This window comes from Solea solea, chromosome 14 (assembly GCF_958295425.1).
Source record: "Solea solea chromosome 14, fSolSol10.1, whole genome shotgun sequence".
Lineage (NCBI taxonomy): Eukaryota > Metazoa > Chordata > Actinopteri > Pleuronectiformes > Soleidae > Solea > Solea solea.
In genome coordinates this window covers 18,667,524-18,687,576 of record NC_081147.1, presented here as the reverse complement: position 1 = coordinate 18,687,576, position 20,053 = coordinate 18,667,524, and the positions used below count along the sequence as shown (strand labels likewise).

At 40.5% G+C, this 20,053-nt stretch overlaps 2 protein-coding genes across 6 annotated transcripts in view; one reads left to right on the top strand and one right to left on the bottom strand.

The window, feature by feature from the left end:
• The window catches only part of macrod1 (mono-ADP ribosylhydrolase 1), a 111,341-nt gene that overhangs the window by 10,668 nt on the left and 80,620 nt on the right, over positions 1 to 20,053 (top strand). The window lies entirely within an intron of this gene.
• Positions 12,397 to 20,053, bottom strand: part of flrt1b (fibronectin leucine rich transmembrane protein 1b) — a 34,189-nt gene continuing 26,532 nt past the window's right edge. For all 3 annotated transcript variants that reach the window (XM_058649234.1, XM_058649233.1, XM_058649235.1), the window contains exon 3: positions 12,397 to 17,657. In XM_058649234.1, the coding sequence (XP_058505217.1) occupies positions 15,434 to 17,638 (2,205 nt within the window). In that variant the 5' untranslated portion in view covers positions 17,639 to 17,657 and the 3' untranslated portion in view covers positions 12,397 to 15,433. The remainder of the gene's footprint in view (positions 17,658 to 20,053) is intronic.

Below are 20,053 nucleotides of genomic sequence, written 5' to 3'. Positions count from 1 at the left end.
ACTTGTATTAATATCAGGTACGAGCAGGGCCTCTGTCACCGAGTCACTAATCTAAGTTGTTAATCAGGGCAGGCGAGTTGTTGTGATGTACGCGCCCTCCCCAGTCTCGTACCAGGAGTCTGAGGTGGTGATGAAAAGCCCAGAGCAGAGACTTGCCGTGCTGCTGTGAGCTCCCACAGCCTCCACACTTTGTGCTCTCTATCTCTCCCTCTGTTGCAGCTACCATACATCTCCCCCTGAGCTCTTGTCAGCTCCTCTTAGGACAGGCTCATATTACAAGATGCAAAATGTCACACCAAGTTTCAGTCGCAGACAAATATTTAAAAAAGTGTGTGTGTGGGTGTGTGTGTTTTAAGAAAGATACTAGAAATGGGCCTTGATATATTTTATGCGCATGTGTTTTGCAGTGTGCCTAAATTAAAAAGAGATAAAACTAAATCCTTTTTCCCTCACAGTCTACCTTTCAACATGAGTAAAAATTAATAAGCTGGATTTGTATTGTTTACTCAAACATATTATGTTTATTATGAGATGTTATACATGCTGCTATAAAGCTGAACAGCTTACCGATCCCTCATGAACTGCACTCTTTCTCCCTCCCTTAGTAACTCTACTCACCTCCTTAGCACTAGTTCCTATAGGAGTATCCCCACTGAGCAGACTTTGTGTTTGGGAAGCAGCAGTGCAAATGGACACGCTCTCAACTGTTGGTACACTCGAGCACTTACAGAGGCTGCTTGCATTTCAGACTAAGCAAGTTGTGCTGTCAAAACTTTGTCCTACTCCATCTACTGTACCAGCCACTAACCCAGGAACAAAACAACTGTGTTGGGCATCAAGTGGGGCTTCCTTAAATGGAGACATACAGCAGGTCTTGCTGCCCGACGTGAGTTCTCCTGGCACAATGGCGACAGAGTTTGTGCGTCACAACTTAAAATCTTTAATAACAGACTGCACACATATGAAAAAAACTTAAACAGTCAGTTCTGGTGTGTGTGTGTGTGTGTGTGTTTATCGTAGTGTATCACACAGTATTCTTAAAACTATCTTGGTAAATATTCTGTTTTGTTGAATTGCTGTTTTTTTAGTGATTTAAATAAGCTCTTAACATTATTTATTATTGATTTGGTTGCCAAGTACCATAATAATTAATTGATGATTCCTTGAGTTTATAAATTGTCAGAAAATGGTAGGGGAAAGAAAAATATTTTGACACTTTTTCACATTTGAGCCAAGAACTCAGAACCAGAACCCAGAGGCAATTTCATTTTTTAAAATCTTAAACCAGCCAGCATGTTCAAACATGAAAAGTTGGTTCTCAGCTGGGACGAAAAAAAGTAACATCATCAGTGGGTGTGTCATATTCTGGGGTTGTGAAGACTGGCGGATAGTAGAGGAAGTATGGAGATTTTGCTGGTGTTGTGTTTACTTCTGCATGAGTAACGTCCCTCCACCTTGGTTCCTCTTAAACTGGTGTGAACGTGGGCTGGTTTGCCAGAAAGCACCAAGGTTCTGAGGCTCCACAACGAACCAGAACTGTGCCCGTCTTAAAGCACTACCAGATTAAATGTTGAGCTTTCTCCACTTTTGCCAAGAGCTCATCAAACTTTTTCATTGTGGGAACTGTTGGACGTCTCTATTATAATTGTAAGGTCTTGAGTAAGGTCTATGTAAGTGCTTTATGTATGTTATGAATTGGCACTAGTATACAAATAAAATTGAATTGAGAACATCCAGGTGGCATTGGACTAGAGTAGAGGCAGACGTATTCAGTTAAAACTAACTTCTATTTGTCAAAGGGGAAAAGTAGACTATATTGGATGGTAAACAGTCGTAAAAGATTTTTACTATTACCATTTCTTTAAATTTTTGTCTCAAATATTCAGTCAAATATTCAAGTCATCATCATCTGACAAAGACAAGCAGCAAAACCTTCAGATTTCAAAGCATGGGAGCAGCAAACATTTTGCTATTTTTGTTTGATTACTTATTATCACGATTAATTATCAACATTCCTGCTGATTCGTTTTCAGTCAGTCAAGTAAAAAGCAAATTATTTCATTAACACATGCTAAATATGTTTGAGCCCGTAGTCACTCGTAACAACACACTGCTGGATGGATGTTTTAGCATTAGTGCAGAACCACTGGGTGCCATATTTGATTCACAGCCACCGTGAGCAGTGACAAACACATCTGTGCACCCTTTAAATTACTGGATTAAAATGTGTAAACACAGCTGCTACAGTCTCAAAGACAAATGTTGTGCAGTATAATGTATATTTTTTTCCTCAGAAAGGTGAAGACTAGAGCAGTGGTTCTCAAACGTTTTGTACCAAGTACCACCTGAGAAAATATTGAGCTAACACCATTATCACCACTGTTAAAATACAGTGGTGTAAATAGATCGAGAAAAATCGTCTATAGACTTTTCACACAAGGCAGATTTATTCCCGATAAGATCATTTGCTCTCTCATCATCCTCCTCTTCCTCACACATACTTCACACACTGGTATACCGAAAATGAGATGGAGGGAGAGATAAGGTGACTCTAACTATTATTATTTGTTTCATTTATTAAGCACTCTGGTCAAAATTCCTTAGCTCCACTCCGATCACATACCCTCGTATACACAGTAGAACAGTATTTTCCAGTATAGCTCAGTATAGCTCGTCAGTGACGAAACTTAGTTTGTGGTCCCTGTACGGTAATACTGCCTCTGCAGGGAGCGATTGTTTGAGCTGTAGTAGTATCTCTATGTGTTTTTTTAAACTCTCATATGAATAGGAAATTAACATACCCAGCCGAAGTGGCTCATTTCTGATGGTACATTAAATTAAAGGCCGTAGGCGTATTTCATTTCTTTCGGGCTTTGGAGAAATCTGAGCCCCACCAGTGTGAGGAATCAGTGTTTAAAAGCTACTTTTAAAGTGAATTTGAAGCATTTAAACTGTGTTTGTGAGTAATGACAGATTCCCGCCTGTCTTTTCTCCCTGAATTTATTATATATACATAATATTTTGTCACATGCAAGCTTCAGACCCACGTTCTTATCTCAGACTTTTCACCACAGTGCTAATATTGTATCGTTAATTCCATTTTGTCGCTTTGTCTCTGTGTTTTTGCTTGAGTTGCATGAATAGAAATGCATGAATTTAGACATTGCTGCTGCTCTAGTTTTCTTGTCCAGATCTGTCCGATTTAATTACGGCAGAACCGTCAGAGTGACCATTTTACTGATCACTCGGGCAGCGTTGTAATGGCCTCTGTGGAATGAATTTTTTTTTTAGCTTTCAAGGTTCACTGCCCAAAGTTTTACGCAGTTTTGATCTGATGTCTAGTTTGTGTCTCAATTTGAGTGGGAAGACGGAAGAAATGCTGGGGTTTTTTTTGCGTCTCCAGTTTTTCCCTCTTCCCTCCCCCCTTTTCATTTCCGTCCATTTAGACATCACTGCAGAACTGTGACCTAAGAGAAGCAAGACACTGGCCTTAGACAAACGGACCTCAGTTTACAGCTTCAGATTGATTTACACCCTGACATCGAGAAGTTAACATACCCTTGGAGAGTTAATCCCTAATGTTGCTTGAGACAGTAAATAAATGGGAAAAGAAAATACAAAGTGAAGGAGTTTGCAGAAAAGCTCATTCGTGCTAATTATTTTTCTCCCACCCCTCCCTTGTTAAAAGCTTTCCCACCCCTCCAATCAATCGCCACTTTAGCAAGCAGGAGGGGATGCAGGAAGTGTAAGCCTCATTAGTCTGATTGGGCCGATGTGGAAGATGGAAAGAGATGGAGTGAATGAGGGAGTAAAAGAGAAAAGGAGTCAGCTTGGTCATCAGCACTTGGCCCATCAGAGTGTCTGACATCAAGGCAAATGCTATGGTCACATGCGGTGGTTTGTCGGGTAGAGTTGTGACTCCTGGTGGTCTTGAAGATGAGCCTCTTGTGTACCTGGTATGGAGCAAAGCCATTGGTGGAGGTAGTTTTGTTAAATTCAAGTAAAAAATATTTTTGCACAAATGAATAATGACATCATTTAGATTGGTTCAATAAAATCCTTGCTTTCATCAAGCAGCAACTTTTTCTTCTACCAGACACAAAAGAAACACGGAGGCTCATTTTTATGGCACAAAGGAAGTGTGTGTGTGTGTGTGTGCGTGTGCGTGTGTGTCACTGTGCAACATCAACAGAACGAGGGGAGGGCTTTTGTTTTCTGCAGTATCTGTAGTTTTCCCCAGGTGAAGGAAATGGCGGGCAGTGGACTTACTGAAACCGTACCTGGCAAAAGGAAAAAAAAGACCTCTGTTGTTGCAGGAGGCAAAAAAAACAAAAGGCAACGGCTGACAGTAACTGAAACTGAGGCAAAATGGAATAGGACCAGACTTTTAGGGCTTTCATTTGATGGAGAGAGCTGTACTGTGCAGCTGACCACATCTAATGGCCACACTCAATGACATCCCCCTCCCTGATATCTGGCCAAAATGTTGTTCTACAAATTTGCACCACAGCTTTCAGTTTAGTTTTGTTGAGGCCACGGAGAAGAGTGTTTAAATCATTTACTGTGATTCAAAAGTATTACTCAAACTACTTATACAATTATATTATCCTCTTTATGACATCTTTCATAATTATTGATGCATTAGCGGGAAATAAACCAATTTAAATTCAAGTTTTATACAGACACCACTAATTGTACATTATTTGTGTCAATATTAGCTCATTGCTTCATTTTTGCTTACATTTTCTGAAAACATACATACATGTCTGAAAAGATAGAGCATTTCCTCCTGCCACACAGACGGGTGCATGGCCACAGTAAATCTAGCAGAATATATAATCAACCTGTGTGAATGTGTATACTTCTCTTATTTACGTGATCCTCCCATAAATGCATAAGAAATGAGGGGATCTGAGCATCTTGCAAACACTTTTTTTCCCCTCTGTCTTTGTAATGAATGCATCACATCTGTCCCCTCGTCTGATTTTTTTTTTTCACAAAAAAACACAAAGTGTCGTAAGTGTCGACACTTTGGGACGGTCCACTTTGTGATGGAAAAAAAAGTGATGGATGTAGCGATGAGAAAGAGAAAAACAAACAAACAAGAAAACGCTAATCACAATTACATGAAAACATCATGTTTGTCAAAGTAATGTACCTTATGTAATGTACTTTATTTCTAAAGCTCTTTACAGGTGGCGATAAATAATTCATGAAACATAAATAAAAGAATGAAAATATCAATTGAAAACACTAACTAACCAAAAGAATTAAGTAGAATTGAAACTGTCACCGTACTACTGGGTATTAAAAGTTTGGATTTAAAAAGGCCAAGGTCAGTGATAACACAAATTTCAGGTGGGAGGGGCTTATTGCTGAGTTTGGGGGCAGCAGCTGAAAAGGCCCGGTCACCCCACTGTTTATTTTTAGACCTGGGCACGTCGAGCATAAGCTGGTTGGATTGGATGACTGCAAATCTCTACTGTGCTTGCGAGCAGTTAAGGCCATTAAGGGCTTTAAAAACAAACATTAAAAGTTTGAAATCAACTCTAAAACGCACAGGTAGCCAGTGGAGAGAATAAAGTATTAGAGTGATGTTCTCTCGTCTAAGTTGAGTTTGTTAAAAGCAGAGCAGCCGCATTTTGCAGTAATTGGAGGCGGCTGAGAGAAGACTGAGCGACACCAACATAAAGGGCATTACAATTGTCCAGTCTTGAACTAATGAAGGCATGTATGGCTACCTCCAGGTTGTGGCTTGTTAGAAATGGCTTTGCTTTAGCCAGTATACGCAACATTGTCTATTTGTTTGTTAAAATTCAACTTACTGTCAAGGAAAAGACACCAAGGTTTCTAACAGTTGAGCAGAGCTGTGAAGACGGGGCAAAGGTAAATAAATCTGAACATCGTCAGCATACCAATGAAACGACAAGTTATGGCTGGATATGATTGAAAGCAAGTGGCAGAAGTGAGGGATTTAAGCAATCAGAGTTTCAGACGTTGCTGGATGAGCTGACAAGAAGTTGTGATGGAGGATTTAAAATGGCTGACCAAATGTGACCAGGGCTATTGATATTGCATAAAGCCCTTGGCGGTTCTGCCAGTATGACAATAATGTGGAATTTGTGAAGCAGCCAGCTGTCGAACTTGCATGTCTTTCCTTTGCATGCTCACTTAATGCACTGCTTAATACACTTGTAATCCTTTGCATCCTCAGTTTTTTTTATTTTTTATTTTTTTTACGACGATAATAGTGTGACACCTGCCCTTATTTTCACATATTGGTTTTAGTGCCAGACAAGTAATCAGTCTAGCATCAAGGCTTTGGCTCGGCATCCAACGTCCTCATCTCCTTGGCTCTTCAGGTTGAATTCTTGTGCCATTAAAAAAAAAACCCACACGCACATAAAATATATCCACAACTCATAAAAAGCTTTTTTTTTTTTTTAAATGAGTTTATCCTCCTTTTGATTATTGATGTTTCTCATTTCGATTTTTGACATTTGAATTTAACCCAGTTTCACGGATTCAGCCGCGCAAGTAGTTTTGTCGAGAACTGGGACACAGACGGAGTAAGAAAAAAAAAATTGGATATGGAAATTAAAAGCACATTGGGGAAGATTATTCCCATTGTTGGCTGCTTTATTTGAATAGTAAAGTATAATGCCGGCTGATAATAAGCCTCCATTTTCTCTCATCTGTGTAATCACAGCTTAGTGAACAAAGTACAAAGGATGTATCATTGTAACCCCTAAAATGGGCTTCAAGTGAACCCCTTTCCCACTCTCCACCAGTAAATACATGGGATCCTCATTGTCTGCTCACATGGCCTCATCGCAGACGGTGCCTTTGTCACATAATCACACGCGGACACACAGAGAGTACACGGAGTACACTGTGCACACACTGTTAACAATTACAATCTTGTAATTATCTATCAGGCGTTGTTGTGAAGTGGTGCCCGATGTGCATCCTGTCAGCCGTGCTGCATTATCAGAGCTTAGGAAATGATAAGGCTATTTATAGAGGCTGTTCATTCACTTATCCTGTTGTTGCCAATGTCCATGGGTGGAAATGGGAACCTCAGAGCTGGACTGACAGAAAGGTCGATCATTCACTGCGTCGACCTGTATTGTATGATGTCAAAGCCGAACATATGATGATTTAATACAAGTTGGTTACAGCGAGTTTTCCCGTACTGAAGTGGCAGTTTTAGAAAACTTTCATTTTTCTCCTCTGGAAGAAAATAGGTTTATCTAATTATGAAAAAAAACCCATTATTTTGTCTAATATTTTTTGTAATGTACGTATGTTCTTCTCCAGCTTGATGGTCTGTTTCTCTGAATAAACCCATTTAGACACAAAAATAAAAACCATCCATCCATCCAGCCATGGTGGTTATGTGATCAGTGAACACGGAGTTACATTTTTTTTTGCCTATAGTATTAAGAGTGTGTAGCTGTTTACATTTATTAAATCAAAACACAACGTTTTTCTTACGAGCCCAAGAAATACATTCAGTCTGAGCAGATGTTCGTCTGTGGTAGATTCCAGTGTTTAAAATGAAATACTACACCCATAATTGGCATTTCACCCTGTACTTACTTTGTCTTCTGTGGGACTGACATATGTATTTGCATCGTTGTAGAATGATCTCTTATTTATTTATTTTGAACAAGACCGAAACACAATTGGAACAGGTTTTCAGGATGTTTTGGTGGACATATTATTTAACCTTAATTTCCTAATGTGTCATTATTTTAACTCAAATATTCACTGATCCAAATGGATCCTTATTTGTATTTATGTTCAGTTTTTTCACTTAATTACCAGATGAAGAGGATTCACTGCTTCAGTGAACAAATAGTTATCAATTAATCTATTTGTCTAGATTGGTTTTGGTTTTTAGAGCTGCAGCTAGTGATTATTTTCTGGATCATTTGAGTCATCGTTTGGTCCATAAAATGTAAGGAAACGTTAAAAAACGTTGATCAATTGTTTACCAAACCTGGAAATGATAATGTTCTCGAATGTCTTGTTTTTGTCAACAAACCGAAATGATTCACTTTTAATGATTTCTTTGTTACATGGAGCAAAGAAATGAAGACAATCTTCACATTTAAGAAGCTGAAACAATGAGAAATCTTGTTTTAATCATGAAAAAAGCTTCAAACCGATTAATCGATTATCAAAATAGTAATAATCATTTTTCTATGTAGATTAAAAAAAGAAAAAAGTTCTGAAATATTTGCTGACACTTTTTCCACGTTTGATTTTTTTTTCTTTCTTCTTACCTGAACCAGACTGTTACCTTTGAGTGAATGAAATGTCCGGCAGCACGTTGTGTGAACTGGACTTCTGGTATGATCGTGATCCACTCAGTGGCATTTTCAACCGAGTAATGAATAATTTACTGTGCTCCTGGAGTTGATTTATGTATTTTTTTTCTTGGCTGTGATGGATCTGCCTGTGCTGAAGAACGGCTCAGAGTCAGTACTCTGGAGAAATCACAAGTTGCCATAACTACAAGTGCCGAGGTCCAGAGTGTTGCCCCAGAGAGGTGGGCTGTAATCCGACCATGAGTGAAGGCTGAGAGCTCTGGAAGACCATGTCCAGCAGGAGCCTTCTGCCTGAAGCGCAGCTCAGCCAGTTGTTTCTCCTCAGTTTTCTTATGCCGGCAGCACAAGAAACTGAATGCTTGATGGTTTATTATATGAAGAAACAGAATCCATCAATTATTCACTTAATGTCAGTCCAGGGCAGATGATGAGAGGAGTCGGCACAAAGAACATAATAAAATTATTATTAGAAATTATATTATAAATGTCTCTTTCATTGACTTCATTCGAGATGCTCCTTTTCCTGACAGCAACATTAGAAAACTCTATTGGTATACATGCTCATAATTAGGCAAATTTAAAGATAAAAGGCTCGGAAACTGAATGGAGGAAAATTGCAGTATAAAGGCAATTTAGTTATCTTTTACTCCACGCTTTCATTGTGGTTAAGGCACAAGTTAATTTGGAAGGTTTCTTTTCTTCTTCTTTTCCTTCTCACTAGAGGCATCTTGCAGTAGCACCCAAGTGTCTCTCCCTCTCTTTCTCTCTCTCGCTGATAGACAGCCTAATTCATACAGTTGGTATTGTTATAATCCCCCCGTGGCTGTCTCAGTGTTCTCTCTCTGCCTTGTTTATTCCACTGACGTCCTCTCCATCCATTGCTACAAAGGAAGCCTGTTGTTGTTGTTGGATCACATCATACCTCTGAGGAAAAGCCGCCGGTTTCTTGCAGTACAACTCTGTGAGGAGAAAAGTGTCGGCGCTTGTTATTCAGCTCTGTCGGAAGTCCTTCGGGACCCCGAGTCCCTTGAAACACAAAGGTACACAGCTGTGTCTCAAACAATGACTTGTTAAATTAATTTTTGAAATTCATGGGTGAGTTTGATTTACAGCTGAAAGTGAGGTTCGGGGGCCACAGGTTTTGTAAATGATAATATTGGAGAAAAAAATTGAGGTGTGCATGTGTTTGAACATTTCCGATGCTTACATGTTGATGTTTATCTGCTGTCTACCTTATTTTGTTTACATTCAAATGAGTGAGTCACTGACACACACCTGACAATGCCCGCGACACGTAAACAGTTTTTTTCCTGCACACCCCAACATGGAAACACACTTACTTTCTCAACATCTTGGTGATCGGTGAGGTATCAGCTGATAACCCATTTCATGACACTAATCCATTCATTTCGCACATGACTACACACAAACACTGATAGAATACACTCATCTCCTCGCCCCGCAAATTTTTCCTTCCCCCTAGAAACATGAGCCCCATAGAACTGCCTTTTTTTATTGCCTGATTGCGGTGGGGGAAAGTGACTGGTTCATATCATTTCCTCTATTTTGAAATGAAGTATTTGCATTGCAATAATTATTCAATTCTGGCCGTAGAATGATTTTATAAAATGAAAATGAAAAACTGAAATCAGTTTGTATGCGGCAAACTGTACTGTATGTGCTTGACGCCACTTATTGGTGTCGTTGGATGTTGCAGCTGAATGTCCCTCAGTGTGTTGAAAAATCTATGTTGCTTTCAGTTGACATCAATACTCAAAAGATGTTTACTTTGACAATTGTTGGAGATGTAGAAATGTGGTGTTTCCAAGTGGTGGCCTCTGTAGGGCTGAGATAAATACTATAAAAGGCTTGCATGGGGGTAGGGCATGAAATTAGCACCCAACCACACGGCAAATGCGAGTACATTTTCCGATTGGCAGGTGAAAATGTCAATGTACCAAACATGTAGCAAACAAGTACTGAGTAACTTTTGTGTTGTTGACATATCCGCTATGTGTGTGGCTCTTTTAACTTATGAGGGTAACTCAACAAGCAAATCCGACATTTAAGATGAAAATTGCTGGGCTTGTTAGTGGTCAGGTGTGTGTAAATAAATGATACCATTAGTGAGATGGATGCCTGTTTCTGTTATTTTCTATTAACTAGGCCTAGTCATTAATTATTTTAAGTTGGTAAATAACTCAACAGCACTTTAATTTGTATCCTGAAAAAGGTCAAGAACCATGCTTTCTGTGACGTTCAAGGTCGTAAATAAAGGTGTTAAAAAGCCTTTTTTGTGGCCACAAAAGTTAACTTCAGGCCCTGTTTGGGGGTAATGGGAAAAAAAAACATTCTTAAATTAAGGTGCTTGTACAGAAAAAGATTTATTTATTTTTATTGATGCACCTCCTCTACACATTGTTTGTAGTCTATGCAAATCTTGTAGCCATCACAGGAGGCTTTGATCAATCATAGTGAAGTTCAGAGAGAGAGGGTGCGCACTCTCCTTGGCTGTTCCACTACAGCTGCTCCTCTGCATACAGGTCAATTTGGTAGACAGATTACAATTCCAGCACCAGCGATTCTCCTGCGAAGCTACCAAAAACGAAAAGAGTCTTTAAAAAGAGCTCAGGATTTCAAATGCAATAGAATGTGTGTCAATATTGGCAGAGTTTCAAAGATTGAGAGATTGCCTCAGGTTGTCTGGTGCATATGAACCAAGTGCCTATGTTTGTATTCTAAGAACCAGCAGATGAACCTCTGCAATCAACCGTCTTTCCAGCAATCCTGGCTGCTGCAGCTTTAAAGGAAGCAGAGCTGAATAATCCCCTTCGGTCACATCTGTTACTGAGCAGAAATAAGATTCTGAGTTGGTTGCAGGGCTGAATGATTTGGGGGGGAATTATCTAATTGCAATTTTTCACACCGATTTTAATTTCATCTGCAATTTTTCCCAGTCCAGTATTCATTTTGTAATGGATTTAAAATATGATGTAAGCATTACCATATGAGATATCATCAGAATGAGAACATAAAGATAGGAATCCTTGAAACCATAAACAGTTTGTGTAAACTCTGGATCAGTTATGTTGCATAACATGTGCATCCTAAATCGAAGCACAATTTATTGTTCAGGCTGATACTTGGTATATGTGTAAATTTCTATTCATCTTTCTGTGGGTGTGGAGTGATAAATAAAATGAATATGGAAGTCTTGAGGCTAAATGATGGACTGTGACAGTGAAAGGCCTTTGCAGTGAGTGAGAGACGTGGAGATACACACACATGCTGGTTTCCATGACTTCAGAGGACATTGCATTGATTTACATTTCCTTACTTACTTTAACCTTAACCATAATTAGTACTGGCCTTATTAACCCAACCCTGACCTCAGCCTAACTTTAAAACGTGTCTTCACCTTGAAATTTTGTAATTTAGGTTATGGGGACTTGAGTTTTGTCCCCATAGTGTGAGATTTAGGTCCCCACAACATAAGGAATACCAGTTGCACAGTTACACACAGACACACAAAAAGTTTGTTTTTGCCATAGACAGCACTCACTACACTGATCCATGTTTATCTACAGTACATACAGTATATTTCTTCCCCCTTAACAACCTTCCATCACAAGCAGTTACTTCTGGATGGACACTTATACACTCCCCCGTTCGTTATATTGATCCATGCTTACACAAGCATTAGCACTCACTTAGAATAAGAGGCATGTCTTCACTCAAACACAGCGGCAAAGACAATAAACACTTCCGTGCAAACGAACACACAAATGTCTCGGGATCAAGAAAACATGCGTCTACTTTTTGGCTAGCAGATTTTTTTTTTCCAAAATTAAACAAAGTGTGTAGCAGCTAATGTATTCATCCAGTGTGTGTGATTTAATGAGGACCACTTCATCTAGTCATAAATCATGATAATAATCCCATTGATTTCCATTTTTTTTTTAAGTCACCCCAGTGTATTACTTGATGTCTCGAGCCATAGTTTTTTTGATTTAATAAACCCCACACACACAGACACACACACACAGAGAAGTCATCAAAGCTGCTTTTCCTTAAGTCTTTATTCTTCTGCATAGAAAAAAGACACCAGACCAATAAATGGAATTGCATTTTGCACCCATTTCTATGTTTATACATAAGAGTGTTTTCATTGTCACATCGGAGGGTGATAATTTTAAAGGAAAAATGACTTTTTCACAAAGTGAAAGGGATCGTCAGTGCTCTTTAAAAAAGGGAAACCAAAAAACAAATGCAGACATGAGAAATTAAAAACTCACACCGGAGCTCGTCCAATATTACTGGTGCACAGTAACACAGGCTGGAAAAAGAAGAGAGCTACTAAAAGTAAGACTTGGTTTCGACACTCAACGCTCTATTTAAATTGTGTCTCCCCTGTGTCTCCCCCCCATCCTCCCCTTTACAGATTTACTCTTTATTTTTCCTGTTCTCTCCTCTTCCTCTTCTAATCTCTGACAGCACTTTTCCTTTGAAGTTCCTCTCCTCCAGTAAGTACTTTTGTTGTTTCACTGAACGGCAGACAGAGAGCAGGTGTCTTGGGGTTGTGTTGTGTGTTTACATTGAACTGCACAGTGTAGTGGTCAGGCTGTGATCCTTGTTAATAAAACTGTATGCTGTGTTGAGGCCTATCAGAGTCGCTTTATGTACTTTATCTCCCAGAATGCATCACAATGTTGTTTTAAATAAAGTTGACTTCAACTTAAAATACTAAAAATGATTTTAGGGTCCGATAGGTTGAGTGGATACTGTTTTGGAATTAAAATTCTGTCAAGTTTTCTGCTGTACTCTTTATATTGTGGAAGGTCTCCCTTTACTATCTACAGGATGTAAACGTTACATTTATTAAGCCATTTTTGCTACAAATAAACATGTGCAACTACTTTACATCAACGGCGGAATTGTATTTGACCATAGTGTGACAATATGTCCATATTCAGTAATGCAAAAACATCTCAAAAGCGATAATCACAATGCATAGTACTGTGCAAAAGTCTCAGGCTACCATTAGATTTGCTAGGGTTTAGCAACACTATAATGACCATACATACAGTGTAATCATTTCTCAATCACTTCACTGGAACATGGGAATCATGCATGCAGTTTTAAAAATAGTGTGACCTACCCTGACACTTGAACAATAGCACGGCCCTGGCTCTCTTAAACCTAATTAATGTTACTGGTAAAAACTTTGTTTGTCCTCCTATTTTATGTTATAAAAAGAAAATATCTGCTGTAAGAAAAATGAATCTATTACTCCAGGTTTATTCCAGACATGCTTGAGCATTACATACACTTAATATATGTTAATGTATAATAAGACCAACTTTAGTCCCATCATTCCAGTCCAAATGCCAATCATCACAGAATTTGACAGACATGAAAACAACAACGCTGGTGGTGCTGTAACCTTTACACAGTACTGCATATGTGATTGATACTGCCCAGTGGTGCCCTCTTGTAATTTCCGAGCTTTTTTTAAAACTGAAAACATATTATGGTCATGAGGGAACTTGAGCTTACAGACACAGAATCTCTGATTTCTACCAAAATGTTTTATATACAATTTTTATATAAACGGAAAAACTGTCACCGGGCTAAGATAATGGCTTACTATTACAAGATATGATTAGATTTCTCTTCTTTTTTTTTTTTCATTTGAGAAGTTAATTAAAAAAAATGAGACCAGTCCACAATAGAAACTTTGTACATGCGTTTCTTTTTCTAAATTTTCTAGCTGTTGTGTTGACATCATATTATATTCATATTAATGTCTATCTACCTCTCTGAAGTCGTGATAGTTGGCTTATAAAGGTGAAAGCTGCCCAATATATATTATTTTAAGTGTTTGACTTATTTTGGTAATGATTCCAGACCAAGTGCATCTTCAGTCTTTGAAGAAAGCATGTAGCCTGCTATCACACAGTCATTTGTTGAGTGCAATAGTGGATCCACAGAGTACAACTTGAGACATTTTTTGGATGATGACATTGTCACCCCATTTTTCCATACCCTATACTCACTCTTCTTGATTCCCCATCTTGTTTTGCTTTTGTGTGTGTTTTTTCACTTCCTGCTGCATTTGTCACATGCCATGCTTTTTACTTGTCTTCCTTTTAACTCAATTTTTCTGTCCTTGCTCTCTGCCTTGAGCCAACACACCTTTTTCAGTGCCTCTGTGCCCCAAATGACACTCTTCTTTCTCCCCTATGTCTTCTTTCATGTTCTACCCCTTCATCCATCCATCTATCTATTGCCCTCCACTCTCCTCCTCTCCCTCTCATTAGTCTCCCCATGCTGTGGTTTGTGTCTCCTGTCTCTGTCAGGAGTGTTATCACTGCTGTCAGCTCCCTTGGCGAGAACAAAGTCGTCCTCTGCTAACGGCACCACAAAAGACATGAGAGAAATAAAAGGAAAGAGCCTCAGCCAAAATAAAAAAAGAGGCGGAAAGGAGAGAAAAAAAAGCAGAGGAGTAAACCAGGGAAAATAGGGGGCTAGGAACACATCTTTTCATGTCAATCATGATGCATTGTCATCTGTGTGTTATAACAACCATTGATTTCTCCCTCTGTCATCCCTTTCATCTATACAGCACCAAGCTTACAGTCGGTAGGAAGATATGAGCGCTATCTCTATACACATCAAGTGCCTTTCCCTCATATTATAAATATATCTCCTGCTAAATCAGCTAAGCCTAGTATATCAACCTCAAATAAGTTACTGTGTATTATGAGCTCAGAAGAAGAGTAGATTTCAAAGACACTGAGTTATCAAAAGAGAAAACGTAACAATTTATAACTATAAGTAGAGCTGAAAGAAGGTCCTACTGTATCATGTAGTATACAGTAGCAGAGAATAGTAGGACTGTTACTTCAGTCACTCAGTAGCAATGTCCAATAACATAGCTGAAATCAGGCTTTTCTACTTAACAAACCTTTTCAATTGAACCAGCAGAGGCACAGAGGGTACTTTGGAAACCAAGGACAAAATGGCCACAAGGTCAGGGTCATCATCCTGAATGGTGCCCCTGGCATTTGTGGCTTAGGGAGTATGTCCCTGCATCATCACGTATACGCATAATCTATGTCGGGGATACCACCATCTCTGTAGCCACGGTTGGTACCATAAGTGACATGATGGTGGCTGGCTTGGCTGAGGATGGTGCCGTTGAGGCTGCCAGCTCCGTGGCTGCTGCGGTACGTCCCGTTAGCTTGGGAGGGAGAGGAAGAGGAGGGGAAAATGGTGTGGATATAGGTGACATCCTCCAGCTTTGGCTGCAGTGGCTGGTGGGCCATAGCTGTCATCTGAAACCCTGCAGGAGGAGCCCTGATCTCCAAAATGGAAGTGTCTTTCTTCGTGCCTGACTCTACATAGTCATCATAATGTTTTCCTCCCCGCCCCCTGTTGTATGAGCCTGAGTCTCCAGACATGTAACCTGCCCTCTGTCCATACCAACAGAAGATGCCAAATATTAACAGCAGGCTTACCAATGCTGTGGCACCCCCAATGATCCCAGCTAATGGCAGGACTGTTAGCTCAGAGTCCTGTCCCTCTTTTTCTGACCCCTCTCCACCTGAGCTAACCGGAGCCTCTCCAGTCTCTATTCGAGCACAGGTTGGGGTTGAGTCTCTACTCTCAGTGTCCATGCCTGTACTGCCAGCTCGAGATGAACTCATACTAGACCCTCCAAAGGGATGTTCCTGTCGCAGTGGCAGCAGACAGATGAGGTAATGTGAGCGTGGGGTGAGCTGGTTAAGGAGGTACTGTGTCCTCTCTCCAGGAACCAAAGTCTCTGTAATTGAACCAAGAGCTGCACTGCTACCTAGCCTAAGCCACGACAAGCGGAAAGAGGGTGCTGGCTTTGGGCAAAGCCAACTGACCAGTACACTGTCCGAAGAGAGAGGCTTTACAGTCAGCTCCAAGGCCTCTCCAGATACCCGCCCCCCTTCACTGGGAGGAAGAGGCATAACAAGGTCTGGCCACTTGGCTCGCAGGGTAAAGAGAGAACCTTGTGTGGGGACCAACAGAGAAGTAGTGGTGGTGCTACCATGTGGGCCTGAAGCCACCACTTGGCCCTGTCCAATACCGTCTTCACCTCCTCCATCTTTTTCAGCTGGGTTCATCCCGACCCCAGTGCTGGGACCAGCAGGAGGACTTTCACACTGCTCCATCAGGGAGGTAAGGTCTTTCAGGATCAGGCCTCTTACTTGTTCAGGCCCTTGACAAGTCAGACCTCTGACTGTCACTGCTGAACCCCTGCCATGCAGCCATGCATGAAGCCAGCGAAGGTTGCAGCCACAGTACCAGGGATTTCCTCGCAACAGTAGCATCTCCAGGCTTTCTGTGTCCTTTAGAAGTCCTCTGGGGAGACTGGTCAGATTGTTTCCTGACAGGTCCAACTTTTGTAGTCGTCGCATCCCATCCAGCGTTCCCCTTGGTATGTGGGTCATTCCATTGTCTTGCAAATGGAGTCGTACCAGATGAGCTGATGGCAATTTGACAGGAGGTGACTGCAGGGCATTCCTGACCAATGACAGCTCAGTCAGGTTGGAGAGACGAGAAAAGGTGTCATCTGCAATGCGTGTGTTGGCCAACAGGTTCCCATCCAGGACTAAGCGTCGCAGTGAGGAGAGCCCCCGGAAAGCATGAGTGGGGATGGTGCTGATTCGGTTGTCATCGAGTCGCAATTCTTCCAAGGAAGCTGGCAAACCAGCAGGGATGCTTGACAGGTGGTTTCGAGACAGGAAAAGCAGTCGAAGCCGTGGAGTCCCAGAAAAAGCTCTCTCCTGGATGCTAACTGTGGATATGGAGTTATCATCCAGGTGTAAACGTTCTAGTAATGGTAACTTGGCCAAAGCTGACCGCGGTAACGTTCGTATATTATTATCCTGCAAATGAAGCTCCCGTAATGAAGGCGGAAGGTGTATAGGGAATTCATCTAACTGGTTGGCATACAGATATATCACTCGTATGGAAGAGCTGCGTTCCAGTGAGGGAGGCAGCCCGGCATTGCTCAGCCGGTTGCTCTGCAAGTAGAGGATGGCAGCTGTTAATGGTAGTGGAGGAATTAAGCTGAGGCCACGGTCATTGCAGTAGACAAAACCCTCATCACAGCGGCACACTGAGGGACAAACAATGCCCTCATCTCCCTCGCCTGTCTCCATGGCAATTGCTGCTGCCGCCAGTTCTAGCACCTCAGCCAGTAAGGTGAGGCACAGGAGGAGCAGGAAGAGCCAATCACGTAGCTCGGCAAGACTCTCAGTAGCCATGTTGGTACAAAGCTCCTGACTGAAAGAGAAGAATTAAAAAACTGGATTAAAACAAGAACAAAGGCTGTAAATAACTAATTGTAAAATCAAAGGAGATGTAACTCATTATATTCAAAAGAGAGAGTAGAACGTTGCAAAATAGACAGTTTTATAAATGCAGTGCAGAACAAACACAGTTAACCAATTTTTTAAAACTTCTTCTTGACTTAAGTGCTGTTTTCAAACCATTGCCATTAAAAGTAAAGATATTTTTATCTCTAAAGTCTAGAAATTGAAAAGCCAGATGTAATTTATAAGGCCTGTCCACTATTATATGGGTCAGTGTGGTCGAGCACAAGTAAAATGGACATTTAGAGGCTGAGAGAGAAATGAGGGGTTGAGTGAGTGGACAAGAAAGGTGGCAAGACTCGGAGAAGACAGACAGACAACAGAGATGGTGAAAATTGAACAGTTGCTAGGAGCGAAAATAAGAGATGAAGACTTTTCTTCCACAGAGATTAACTGAAATTGAGTGATTGACATAAAACTAAAAAAGGAGAGGTTGAGAAGGATGAACTGCCTACAGGGCTGTTGATCGATTTAGAGACAACTGAAGTATTAAACCTCTTGACTGCACTTAAGCTAATCCTGAACAGTTCACAGAGTAAAAGAGTAATAAGAGAGTACTTATTTTGTGGCACTTAATAATCTTAAAATGTGTTAAATAAAATGTATGAATGAGAACACTTGTTAAATATACTGACCAACCGTGTATATATGATTATGATCAAAGCACACACATACACACGGATAAGTAAGTGTACAGAGCACAAAGCTTTCAGAACAGTCTCACTACAGGCTAACATGTATAATGCATGTTTTCTCTTGGTTGTTATTGTTGGTGAAATTTCTATAAATTATTCAGTAAAGTGGTCCTGAAATCCCCAGAAATGTTTTAGTGAGATGTTTTACAGCTAAGCATTTTTCTGCAACATTAATACGTTCCTCAGTCGATGTTTTGTGACTTGTCTCCAAGCGAATCCCTGACACCGACATCAATAACATAAATTTACAATTGAGATAAAATGATCTCCGTGCACTTACATTCAATGAACATTATTTATAGAACATGAATAATATACACTAGTGAAAGTTGTGGAAATTGCATTGTTGCACACTCTTGTTTGAATCCTTTTTTTTTTTTGAGTAGCCTGAGGCTGGAAAATGTGCCCTGGCATAAAATGCCTGCCATGATTTGACAGCACATTTGATAAACAAATCCTTTGAAGACAAGTGGGTTTCTTTCCCTTCTGTACATGCACGTATGTGTCTGTGTGTGTCTGTGTATCCATATGTGAACTCAGTGCTAGATGCAAAATTGCCCCTTGACTACAGTCAAAATCCATGCAAAGCAAAATAAGAGATGGCAACAATAGAAAGATGGAGAGATGAGGGGGAAGGCGAGGAGACAGATGGAGAGTTGGCCAGTCCGTCAGAGAAGGAAAGGGGAAATGAGTTCCTGGCAATGATGGCTGAAGTCATATCAGATGACTTTGTTGCAAAAAAAAGGAGAATGGTTTCAAAGATTGGTTGTGTGTTGCATTTCCCAGTGAGACAGGTGTAAACCCCCCCCCCCCCAACATGCTTGTGTGTGCATCATGTGTGTGAAATAAGATCTGTATCAAAAGTCCTGTCTTGGCTTGACACAGGCAGTATTTGATGTGGGAGAATGTGTGCCGCTCAATTTAGCATGGACCCAGAATATTTTCTCTTTTCTTAATGGTATTTTCAAGCTATTTTTAAGCATTACCAGTGTTGGAGAAATAGAATAAGTAAGGGGGAGGAACATATGCACACATGAGGGAGTGACAGCATATGAGCTGAAACCATATTGGGAAATGCTCTGTGAATACCAACTAGCATATGTTCATGGTGCCACTCTGTCCCTGGTTTCCTTTCATAAATATCCTCTTGGCACAAATCTTCCCCTGTGTTTTTGCCTACATGCCAAGATTTCCTATCAACACACCCTCATTATGAACCTGAAATTTTCTGTCTTCTCCCCTTCCTGGCTCCTTCTCTCTTTCCAACTGTCACTCTCTCTTATGCCACTCTCCACGCTGCGTCTATATTTTTTCCGACCATCTACCTCTCCCATACACCCACCACCTCTTTCTCTTGATAATCTTATTTTTTTTTAACTTTATCTTTTTTATATCCACTCTCAGGTTTGCTTACAGAAGTGTCCATGCATGCAGTCACTCTCCTCCTCACCTCTTCTGTCTCAACCTCTTTTTTTAACCCTATGATTTCACCTCTGGTCGTTCAGTGACTCCTACACAATGAGCTCAGTCTCAGTTCACCTCTCCTCCTCCTCTCTCTTTCTCGCACTCCTCAGCTTTCCTGCCTCTTTATTTGCCTCTTATTTTTTCTCTG